Source organism: Anguilla rostrata, chromosome 16, assembly GCF_018555375.3.
Source record: "Anguilla rostrata isolate EN2019 chromosome 16, ASM1855537v3, whole genome shotgun sequence".
Classification (NCBI taxonomy): domain Eukaryota; kingdom Metazoa; phylum Chordata; class Actinopteri; order Anguilliformes; family Anguillidae; genus Anguilla; species Anguilla rostrata.
In genome coordinates, this window is record NC_057948.1 from 6,011,207 (window position 1) to 6,023,875 (window position 12,669).

Sequence of the window (12,669 nt, forward strand, 5' to 3'; positions counted from 1 at the left end):
CACTGATCCAATCGAGTAACTGGTGAACTGAAGGGAACAAAAACCAAAAACCAAAAAAAACAAAAAACCAAGGGCTGCTCGAGACCGGATCTGGCCAACCTTGTTGCATACGAGGGGCGACATAGTTCAGGAGGTAAGACCGATTGTCTGGCAATCGGAGGGTTGCCGGTTCAAAAACCCCGCCCTGGGCATGTTGAAGTGTCCTTGAGCAAGACACCTAACCCCTAACTGCTCTGGCGAATGAGAGGCATCAATTGTGAAGCGCTTTGGATAAAAGGGCTATATAAATGCAGTCCATTTACCATTTACAGGTGTAATTACTGTTTTCACATATAATGCTAAAATTCTAACCAATCAGCTTGTGAGACATCGCCTCGGTGTGAGGCATTCAGTTTGGTTTCGCGTCGGTTAAAGGCTGAACATCTCCCACCGTCAACGTACGTGACGCAGAACTGAACCGCAGCATGCAAGAGTGCCTCGTAAGAATCTTTCCATCTCCTATCCGCCTGAAAAGAATGGAGGAATTTCAGCCAAATTAAGGCTTGGGCCAGTGTGATGCTGTTGCTGTAGGCCACCTTATAATCCAACAAAAACCAATGCCATATGCTGGAAACTGCAAGACCAGTAGCCTAATTAGCGGGAAATAACAAATTTCCCTTGTAAAAAGTAATTAGTCTTTACTGCCACTTGGTAGATGCTCACTCGTAGAGCAACTTACAATGTAAACGCAAATACAAAGTTCAGGGGTCGAAGTGCACTACTTGCACCGAATCGGTTGTTAAGGCTGTTAAAATTGCTAGGGGAGTTCACAGTCAAGGAGCCGAGGTCCAAAGTCCAAGTTTGTGTTGGAGGATGGCCAAAGTCTCCCTGAATAATTACTTAATCCCTGAATAGCAGGCTGTGGCAAACACTCCTGCCACAGGCCACCGAAGTGGCTTTCCTAGGGGCCCTCCAGCACAGAGACACAGGGAGATGATGTTCAAGCAGTCAAGATTTATTTACAAGGGTTTGGCAAGATGTTACCGCCAAGGAGCAGATGTAAAACACTGTCATGAGTGCTCCTTGTGTGGGTGGGGATGGCAGATTTAACCTGTGCGCACTGATTACCTCACTATGCACAGGTGCAGCCACTCCTGTTCCTGGGTCCAATTAGCCTGGCCAATTCTCATTCTTAACCAATTATCCAATTGGCCAGGTCTAATTAGCTTGACCCAGGGCAGGTGTGGCTGCTTAAACTAGCCATCCCCACACCACACAGGCCTACAAAAAAGAAAATCCGCAGTATTTGAGCAAACGTTCAAATGCCCGTTTTATCTGACATGGATATCTGTACTTTTAAAGCAGAGCACCGGCATTAGTCAAACTACAGGGCGTTTTCCTGTTGATGGATTTGCTGGAGGATCTCACCTGAAGCTCATCTCTTCCTCTCGTCACACATTTTCTCCTGTAATTGCGTTCCGCGCTGCAAGCGGGTGACCAGCTGAATCCTAAATGGCGTGCATAAAAACCGCTCTTAAACACACCGACCAACAGTAGCCTACACTGACGGTCCTCCACCTCCATCTATCTCTGATTCGCTGTGAAAGCAGCAAGCACCGGATTTAGAGCCAAATTCCTCACATCCTCAGTTTTGTAGATGGTGTACACAATAAAATATCCAGTGTTAAATCAATTCGTTCACAGTACACATCACTTCTACTGAACTCATATGTATTCTATTAGAGTTGAATTAACACTGGACATTTTCCTGTGTAAGTGTGTGGTACAGTTTCGGTGGCTGCAAGTCAAAGCTGGTTCCCCTTGCACAATGAAACTCTGGAACTAGACTTATTTGGGTGCGACCCTGTCCTGGCGATGTGTAATGTCGGGGAGAGTCGGTAATTGGAGCAGGCTGTTTTGAAAAGGACCGTTAATTTTAATTTCCTCTTCCAGACATTGTAATTCAGCATAATGCTGTGGCCTTCTGGTTTTAAAGTTCACCGACCGTAGAAAGCCCTACCCTTCAGAACATCGACAACCTTTTGGTCGAAAGCTTTAATCGAAACCCGCGGGTTGTGTGGGAATCCGCGGCAAAGGCACGACTATGCATTCCTGTCTTTTATTTCTCGAAAAAGGGCAAGGGGGTGATACGCCTCTCGGGTCATTTTAGTTTTTCTCTCGGTGAAAAATGCAGCGCGTTCCCCATTCCAGGCTGAGAGGCGGAATTAAGACCCAGCGCGCGGACGGAGATTACGTCCGAAGCTGAGGGGATCTGAGCGCGGGCTGCTTAAAGCCTTCGCGGCTAACGGGTGTGTCATTCACCACTTGCAGGTGTGTTGGTTAGCTTAGCGTAAGCTATCCAAGTGGCGTGAGATACGGAAACGGCTACGCGGGACAGGCAGCACTTCAGGCGCACGGGAAAACGATTTTGGTCGCCGATATCTGACTCGATACTCCGGCTCAGCTTTGGGGCTTTGGGATGACTGACGCCCCGGAATCAAACGATGCGGGTGCATGCAGGTCTCGACAGAATCACGTGGAGAAGAAAAGAAAAAAAATAGAAAAAAAAAACAAACAAAAAAAGTTGAAAGGATGTTGAGGCTACGACTCCACTTGGCAGAGAGATCCTGATCAAAGGCCAGGTCTCGGCTTTCAGGAATAGCAGAGAAACCTTTTCATTGTACCTGGTAATCAATGCTTTTAACACGTTAATCAGGTCCTGTTGATCAGTTCAGCTAGTCACGTCTGAGCATGCTGCATTACGAAGAAAGCAACCAACTTACTACTCGGCAAAGTATCGAACGATCCCGAACTGGACATACTCCTCCTTGTGGTCCAGCAGCTGGTGGACTGCATCTTCCAGGTAGAACAGCACGTTCTTCTCGGCTGGTGGGGGGAAGCAGTAAAGAGGAGGGGATCAGTGATGTCAAAATAACGTCAAGGAATCAAGGAGACGACCACAGGTGAGGTGAAAGACAGAAATTTGCCGCCATTTTCAGCCACCGTGTCTCCGCGGCTTATCCAGGCTGGTGAGATGGACATGGACTTCAGTTCTAACATCTTTCTGGTACCGAAGGCCCTTTCATTCAATCCGCCAAAAATAACGACACGTCATACCAGAATTACACCTTTCCAGAGGGAAAAGGCTGTCGACGTTACTTAGTGCTCAGAGCTACGGGATGAAAACTGGTTTTTACAAAGATGGAAAGCTAAGAGTCGAAACGACTTAAAACGCAAATACACCGGCGTCCCCCTGAGGACACACTTTCTCAGCCGGCTCGTACCGAAAACAGCCTTTTTTACGGTGGGCCGAGGTAAAACATCACAGCCTTCCCGAGTCAAGAGACTTCCACAGTCTGCTTCACAGATATGTTTCAGCAGTGTGAAGAAACGGCAGTTTGCAACGTGCCACGGTGATGACACACATGAAAGGAAGAGCTGGTTTAACTTTCACTTTGGAAATGTGTTTAGTATTATGCTAGGAGTAGTTTACAGACTCACTTTTAAAATGACAGGCTGGTTTGTTATTTCACCGATGAGAGAGGAGGACGGAAGAGGCCCGCTGGTTTATCTGATGTAAGGCACCATAATACGATGGTCTTTCCAGACCTGGGTAGCTCGTGGAGTCTCAATTTATCCTCCTTTCTGTATCATGAAGTGTAATGTTCCCGTCCGATTTCATTAAGCAAATGGTCATGCGCTTGATTCTATGAACCCCAAAAATAAATCCTTGATGAGAGAACCAGGTGGTACTTTTAGCCATGAAATACACACTTTGGGACTTGACAAAAATAACATTAAAATGTTCCATAAGAGTAAATGCTTTCCTGGTCTCTCATTGCCCGGTAAACAAACTATTCCAGGCCAACCATCGAAAATCAAAAGAGCCCTTTGATTACAATTTCTAAACACAGACCTTTGTTTATCGATCTCGAAGAGTTCGCAAAACAAAGCGGGAAGGCTAACGACACCTTAGACTGGATGAAAGGAAAACGCGAATGGTGCGTTCAGAGACGATTGTTCCGACCGCACCTGCGTGCATCCTCCATCAAAGCGAATGGTCGCAGGCCCACGTAAAGGAGACGGGTCACCATTGCGAGAGAGGTATTAACAGAAAAGAGAGCGAGAGCAGCAGGTCACACGGCGGGAAGACAGAAATCCGCCGAGCACCCGTTTCGAACAGGGCCGCGCGCCTCAAGCGACGCACGCCAACGTAAAGTCCCCAATCGGGGGGGACGAGCCGTCACTAACGAGATAAACACACGGCGAACGGCAGGCGGAAGACACCCACAACAACCGCACCCTTTAGAGTGACCTGGAGGAAAACAAGAAAGCCCCTCAAATAAGATTTTTTCAAAAGGGTCAAAACATTATGTCATGTGGGAGCTCGAAAAACCGTCGCGGGCAGATGCACTAACAATGGGGTGAGGATTGGGTTTGAGCGAAGCTACCGTTTCAATAAATCTTTCCTCGCTTAGCTCAAGGGCGAAGTGTTTGATACTCTTCAATTGTGCAGTCTGGCAGATGGTGTGAAAGCTGTCCACGGTAAATAAGCAACAGGGGGTATTTCCAGAAGCTTCCGTGGATCACAGTTGTTGGCCTCTGCAGGCGGCCAGGCCTCCAACACCCAGTTCCCCCCCCGACTTCATACCCTGTAATAACATGGCTCTCATTCCCCAAAAGGCAAAAGCAAACTTTTTTTTTTCTCGAAAGGGCAGCTTTGGGCCAGAGCGTTTCCCATTTCACGTCATCTCCAAATTTCTTGGGGGATCGTTTAATGATGGAGTCACCGCCCATTCCGTTGGAGTTTCCCCTACTTCTTCTGTGGTCTCTGCCTCCTTAAAAAGAATCTGATATGAAATCTTTGGCAGACGATCCAACTGCCTGTAGGGGCTCTGCCTTTCATACGACTTCACCTTTTGAAAACCAGCGAGAGAACTTAATCCGCTCCCTCTGGGGCAGAGAGAGGGCACGCAAACAAACCTGAGATCCAGGGGAATGAAAGCACGGACACCGGCTTTGAAAGCGATACGTCACTTTCGGGACGGGCCGGACTTACTGAGCAACATCAGTCATCTTCTCACAGGGGTGTCAGCGAGCGATTTTAAAATCGCCTCTCAGGGTCTCAAAAATCTCTACATTGCTACATGTGTACAGAGAAACCAACATACTTTCTCTGGGATGACTGGTAAACTGGTTCTGCGGCCTTACAAGTTAACATCAGCCTCAGACATGAAGGACTGCAACTTAAGTTCCCAAACAAAATGTACATCTGAGGTAATTAAGTTCCACCAATAGTTCCACCATACAGTAATTTAATATGTTAAAGTAGAGTCCCATCATCAAGTTAAAGTAGAGTTCCACCATACAGTAATTTGATATGTTAAAGTAGAGTTCCATCATCAAGTTAAAGTAGAGTTCCTCCATACAGTAATTTGATATGTTAAAGAGTTCCAACATACAGTAATTTGATGTTAAGAGTTCCATCATCAAGTTAAAGTAGTGTTCCACCATACAGTAATTTGGTGTTTTTTAGCTTATAAATTAGCCTTTTGAAACAACACCTGAACATTCATTACATTACATTACATTCATTTAGCAGACGCTTTTATCCAAAGCGACGTACAAAAAGTGCATTTTCATGATCGTAGACAACTGCTGAACACGGGTTCAGTAAGGTACAATTACTTATTTTGTAAAGCTATTTCTAGCCGAGAACAAAGAACACTATCCTGGTCTAACATCTGCAAAGCCAAACTAGGCAGAAGAATAAGCTAGAGTATTAGGACAAATACAATTTACCAAGAAGTGCAGGGATGGGGCAACATGTAACAAGTGACAGGAAAAAGGGGTTTTTTTTTTTTTTTTTTTTTTTTTTAATATATATATATATATACACAGCGTGGTGGTGGTTATTCTAGGTATAGTCTGAAGAGATGAGTCTTCAGGCCACGGCGGAAGATGGATAGTGAGGGGAGGTTCGGAGAGGGACGGGGAGTTCGTTCCACCACTGGGGAGCTAGGGTGGAGAAGCTCTGTGATCCCTTTGGGCGGGTGGGAGGGTTGCAAGACGCCCTGCTGCCGCAGAGCGGAGTGGTCGAGCAGGCACATAGAATTGAGTCATGTCCTGCAAGTAGATAGGGGCTGTCCTGTTGGCGGCAGTGTAGGCAAGGGTCAGGGCTTTGAATCGGATCCTGGCAGCGACCGGTAGCCAGTGAAGTGATCGCAGCAGGGGAGTGACGTGGGAGAATTTGGGGAGGTTGTAGATGAGTCGGGCAGCGGCATTCTGAATCATCTGTAGTGGCTGTATGGCACAAGCTGGCAGGTTTGCAAGGAGAGAGTTGCAATAATCAAGGCGAGAGGTCACCGTAGCCTGGACGAGCAGCTGGGTGGAGTGCGTCGTCAGGTATGGTCGAATCCTCCTGATGTTGTATAGGAGGAATCTGCAGGACCGTGATGTTGCCTTGATGTGCTCCTTGAGGTCCAGCTGGTCATCCAGGACCACCCCCAGGCTCTTTGCAGAGTGAGAGGCAGTCACTGTGGTGCCATCAACCGTGATTGAGAGTTCACGAAGCAAGGAGGTCTTGTACGGGAAGAAGAGCAGCTCAGTTTTGTTGAGGTTGAGCTTCAGATGGTGGCTGGCCATCCAAGTGGAGATGTCAGCCAGGCAGGAAGAGATCTTATCATTGATCTGTGTGGCTGAGGGGGGGAAAGAAAAGTAGAGTTGTGTGTCATCTGCATAACAATGATAGGAAAAACCATGTGAACTAATGACTGAACCAAGAGATCTGGTGTATAAGGAGAACAACAGAGGACCCAGTACAGATCCCTGCGGCACTCCCGTGACAAGTGGATGAGAGGCAGAGGCAGACCCCTTCCAGGTGACCTGGTAGGTCCTATCTGCAAGATAGGAAGAGAACCAGGACAGGGCAGTCCCGGTAATTCCCATCCCAGCCAAGGTGGAGAGGAGTATTTTATGGTTGACCGTGTCAAAAGCTGCAGACAGGTCAAGAAGGATCAGGACAGAGGAGAGGCGTGAGGCTCTTGCAGTGGCAAGTGCCTCCGTCACAGCTAGTAGTGCAGTCTCTGTTGAGTGCCCGGATCGGAAGCCAGACTGGTGAGGGTCTAGCAGGTTGTTCTGATGGAGAAAAGAGGTTAATTGTTTAAGAACTGCTCGTTCGAGGGTTTTGGACAGAAAGGGTAGAAGGGATACGGGTCGATAATTTGTTACATCGGAGGGGTCTAAGGTGGGTTTTTTGAGTAGTGGGGTAACACGAGCCGTCTTAAAAACAGAGGGAACATGACCAGAGGAGAGAGAGGAATTAACAATGGAAGACAGATAGGAAGGAGCTCGCTGGAGATAGATTGGAGAACTTTTGATGGGATGGGGTCAAGTGGGCAGGTGGTTGCGCGATGAGAGGTGATGAGTTGTAATACATCAGAGTCCTCCAGCATTTCAAAGGAGGTCAGTGTGGCTGTGGGGTTGTCCTGGGGGTTGGGGGCTCACTGGATGGGTGAAGGAGTTCCGGATTGTAGCCACCTTTCCTTCAAAGGCGGCCAGAAAGTCATCTGCGGAGAGGGAAGAGGGAGGTGGGGGTGGAGGAGGAATGAGGAGGGAAGAGAAGGTGGAGAATAGTTTACGTGGATTAGAGACACATGCGCTGATCTTGGATTGGAAAAAAGGCTTTTGCAGACGTGAGGGCAGATGTAAAAGTCGCCAGCAGGGTATGGTATGCGGTCAGGTCATCAGAGGATCGGGATTTTCTCCACTTTCTCTCTGCAGCCCGCAGTGATGTTCTGCTGGAGCGTAGTGACTCAGTCAGCCATGGGCAGGGGGTGAGGGGCGTGCTGGTTTGGAGACAAGAGGACAAAGTGAGTCGAGGGACTGAGAGAGGCAGGAGTTGAGGGTGGAGGTGGCAAGGTCAACAGGCAGGTTAGAGAAAGACGCAGGAGGGGAAGTGTAGACAGAGCAGTGGAGACGAGGGAGGATTGTGACAGAGTAGGGAGATTTCTCCTGAAAGTTACTGTGGGTGAGCTATTGGATGAATTGAGGGGAGTAAATAGGAGAGGAGAAAGAAAGAAAGAAGTGGTCTGAGACATGGAGGGGAGTCACTGCAAGTTGGGGAATGGAGCAGCCTCTGGTGAATACAAGGTCTAGTTGGTTACCAGCCTTGTGTGTGGGGGGGAGGAGACAGGGATAGGGCGAAAGACTGGAGGAGTGAGGCAACCCTGGACAGTTGGGAGGTTTCTGGTGGGAGGTTGAAGTCTCCCAGTAGAATAGCAGGAGTGCCATCCTCGGGGAGGGAGCTCAGGAGAGTGTCCAGCTCGTCTAGAAATGAGCCGAGTGGACCTGGAGGGCGGTACAGAACAATAACGTGAAATGTAGAGGGATGAGTTACAGTGATCGCGTGAAATTCAAAGGAGGAGAAAGTAGGGTTAGGACTGGGGAGGACACAGAACTTCCAGGACAAGGAAATGAGTAGACCGGTACCCCCGCCTCGGCCAGAGGCCCTGGGGGTGTGCGAGAAGGAGTATCCCGCAGACAGTGCAGCTGGGGTGGCGGTGTTATCGGGAGTGATCCAGGTTTCCGTGAGAGCCAGGAAGTCAAGAGACTTCGTCTTGGCAAAGGCAGTAATGAAGTCAGCTTTCTGGACGGCTGACTGGCAGTTCCATTCACACAGAAACATGTTGACAATATCTGTATGTGCAATGTCATTGGTTGACCTCTATAAATAGAACTAAACGTTATCTGTTGCTGTGATCCATAAACAGCATCATCTGCTCCAGTTTGTAGATCAACTCGGAAATGATTAAGTGGTAGCCTAAATCAGGGTAATTTGTATTAACTGTAAAATCTTCAGAATCTTCACTGATTTCTGCTAAAGAGCCTAAATTGTCTGAAATATATACATTTACCTCAACTATTTCCAGAATGAGTCATGGCCAAGGGGTCACTAAGAAAATGTAGTCCTAACTATATGATTAATGGTGAGCTTAAACATCAGCAAATGAATGGCTATGTGCACTGCACACTGTGATAATGCTTTGTAAATGTGAATAATTCAGAGCCAAACTGTATAGTGAATTGAAAACTTTTAGCCTATAACACACTTGAAAACAGAGGTACTAAGGCCAATTCTGCTCAGAACATGAAAGTCTGCCAAAGATTTAATTCGATGGACAATTACTTAAATCAGCTGGCTATATCAAACCAAAAACTTTGAATTATTTGCTTGTAAAAATAAAAATGCAATCTCAAAACATTTCCAACTCCTGCACAGCATGCATGTGCAGTAATCAAGAGCACAACCAAGCCCAAGCCAGTCCTCAGGGGTGGACCACACATAATGTGACCTGGGCAACCACATTTCAAAGTAGGAGTTGGGCCCTGCTGGCACGCAAAAGAGGGTTTCTGTTTTCCAAAAAAGATTTGTTCGGTTATATCAGTTATGTTGGTTTCACGAAACTGGGCTAAGTATCGTGAGCTCCAAAAATGTAACACTTGATAACTAAAGGGCAAATAATTTGATGCACAGCACATTGTGAATGTTTATACTCATTCTTAAAATGTTATATTTTATGTATTGGCACAAAAAAGATAAATGGTACAAGCCTGGCAAGTGACACAAAGGCTGTAATCGCTTCAGAAACAAATAAATACGACCAGTGGAGCTGACAGCTGCACTAGGTATTTCTCTTCAGGCTGTGTAACGATTAGCACTCTTTCTTTAGCAGATAAGGCAGCGGGGATCTACAAAAACACAAATCATGAATCAGGCAATAAAGATCTGAACATTTGGCCTTTTTCTAGAGGAAACCATTCAGAACTGACTTTTTTTAAGGTCTGGAGTGGGCCTCGCGTTATCACTAAAAACTACAAAAAAGAGGATCTATCGATTTATTTCTGACTAGAAAATGGCAACGTGGCACCTCCTCTGCTATTCTGACAACATGGCAAACATTTTGGTAGCTGTGCCTTACCAAAGCTGCAGAAATGGCATATTGTTTAAAAACAATCAGCCATTTTAACAGGAAGCTGACCATGAAGCGACCTCAAATAGCTCCATTTGATGTTACTTCATGGCAGTGTAGTGTGGCAGTAAGGGACCTGTACAAATGTTAAAATGCAAATCTCTGAACATCTCACTGCCACAATTCTGACAGCTTCAATAAAAATACCGTAAGCCATTGTATAATGAAACATATTACATGAGTCAAACAGTGTTACTAAAAACTCTGATACTACAACATATGAATAAGTGATAATGTAGCTAGCCCTCAATGTACTGTTCACCATCTTATGCAGTAAAATGCACCAAGTTAAAATGCACTGGTCAAGACTTCACCTAGCCCTCAGTGACTCAGAGTAGCCTAATCACAACAGTTTGAGCATGGCAACATTAGCATTGCCCAATGCAATGGTTCCCATCCCTGGTCCTGGGGAACTCCTGTGTATGCTGACGTTTTGTCCAACATTGATTGCAATTCCTTAAGTATAAAGAGCCGTTAATTTATTTTAAATTGAAGCTTTAATGAGGATTGGTTTTTTCCACATTATCTCAGAAAGCGATATATAATGAATATACTATATTGACTTTTAATCAGATCAGCTAACGTTAATGCTTTAATTTTCTGCAGTGTGCCGTGGCAAATGGTTTCTTCTGAACGAGGTTATCGCTTCACTGATGGACCGACAGCTGAAACCAGTGAAGTCCTAAAAGCTCAATGTGTGGACAACTCGTCACTGAAGCTACACCTGCTTGGTATCAGACCAAACCAGTCAAAAAAATCTGTCTCAGATTTATGGAATTTAAGCCCATGCTTTCAGTAATCTTAATGTAAGTGATAGACAGGTTATAATGAAAACCAGCATAGAAACAACCCCTGACCTGATGCAAGTGAACGTTGCCCTACCGTGATACCGCTTGCAATTATATACACAAAGGTAACCGTTTTCATGTAGCTAGATCATTGTACACGTTTTATGTGGTTTATTAGTTTTATACATGTATCACCGTTCTACACTTTTCAGCTAGATGTCGATTCTTGAGGAACTATTGTTGTTATTCACGACTGCTACCGAAGATGTTATTTTGTTCCTGTTGTGTATTTAGTCTAATAGTATATGTTCAATCCAGCTATAAAGCCAGTAGCTATCTGAGCTGGGTAGCAAGATAAATGTGTCTTATTCGTGAAGGACTGAACGGTAGGACTGACCTCCCTAACTTTAGCTGAAAAGGCAAAAAACTGTAGTCTAGCGACCTTGCTACTGACGGAAAATGTGTAGTACTGGTCTAGCTAATATCTGTCACTAGTTAAGATGCAACATCTCCTAAGCAAGCGCAAAAAAATTTAAACGTGGCACCTTGAAAGATATGACGAAATATCTGCATATTTTTCTAAATTTGTTTATCTAGCTAGTCTAGACTAGCTAACACCCTCTGATAAGCTGTATGCAGCCCCGACTCAAGCTAGCTACGTTTAGCTAGCAAGCGACGTTTATGAACATGGTATCTAGCTAGCAGGTGTGCAATAATAACATAGTCTACCATCTATTTACAGCGGTTGCATATATACACTGTATGTCCTGCACTAGCTGCCTACAGGCGAACTGTAAACAAACAATATATGGCTGACGTTAGCATATTATCTTTGATTTTCTCGTGTTCCCGCACGTACGCCTGCCAGAAAGGAATGGATGGGAAAATGTAACGTTACCCAGGTATTCATCAACTGTTAACGTGAAGCGGTCGGCGTTCATTTTAATTTAACCAAGAAAAATGATTCAATGGTTTTATGAATTAACAAGCAAACAAATCTGTTTAAAACTAGCTAATGCTAATACATTGGACTCTCGTCTGTTAGCTAACGCTAGCTACGTCTTCAGCGGCTTTTGGTTTCCATAGCAGCACAACCATCTCAAGCTAGATGTATCAATTTAAACAACTCCCCTTGAACAATCGTCCGACTAACGAGTTCCTGTGTGCCGTACAAATTTTTAAAAAAGAATATGTGCAGCTTATTTCTGTGTGACATTGTTATACCACATTTAAGACACTGACATCAAAAATATCGGGCCAGTCTATTTGTTTTAGACGTGGTCTCAGATAGACAATTAAAATGTGTGGGGGTGTATGGATGATGTGAAAGACCTAGGTCGGCACATTAATATTTAAATAATTATCTTTAGATGCTATTTATTTTGTTGCTTTTTAAGTATTCGGAAATACACTATCCCAAAAGTGCTCTATATCTGGAGAATTAAAAAATCTTGAGAGATGAAATACCTGTATTATAAGTATGCTAGCAGTATTCGCAAAATACCTTTGGAATCCCTAGATTGAATACTGTGTCCAAGAACGTTGGCTAGTGGGCAATGAAAGGCAGTGTGTTTTGTTTATCCCTTTTCAATACTTAATATGAGACTAAGTGTAAAAGCCTGCTGATTAATATTTGCACATATAAAGGTCTGCTTATTTGCCAATACAGAATAAAATTGGCAGTGAAACCTTCTTTACTTTTAAGGTTAATAAGGCATGTTGGATGTTGTAATTAAAACATGAAATAAGGCCAATCAGTTTTGTGCTGGTTCTGTAATGTGGTTGTGAGTATATTAAAATGTTTATATGAAATCAAATGCCTTTTAATGATCAATACAAGTATTTAATTTTGATTTCAATTTCTTCAAATA

The 12,669-nt window shown here is 44.9% G+C and overlaps 1 protein-coding gene across 2 annotated transcripts in view; it reads right to left on the reverse strand.

Moving 5' to 3' along the window:
* cstpp1 (centriolar satellite-associated tubulin polyglutamylase complex regulator 1) overlaps window positions 1-12,037 on the reverse strand; it is a 61,806-nt gene extending 49,769 nt beyond the window's left edge. Inside the window, exons 1-2 of one of the 2 annotated variants that reach the window (XM_064312967.1) lie at window positions 11,697-12,037; window positions 2,763-2,865 (exon numbers count right to left, since the gene is read on the reverse strand). In XM_064312967.1, the coding sequence (XP_064169037.1) occupies window positions 2,763-2,865; window positions 11,697-11,708 (115 nt within the window). In that variant the 5' untranslated portion in view covers window positions 11,709-12,037. The remainder of the gene's footprint in view (window positions 1-2,762; window positions 2,866-11,696) is intronic. The other variant, XM_064312966.1, reaches the window with a different exon arrangement.
* Between the last annotated feature and the right edge of the window lie 632 nt (window positions 12,038-12,669).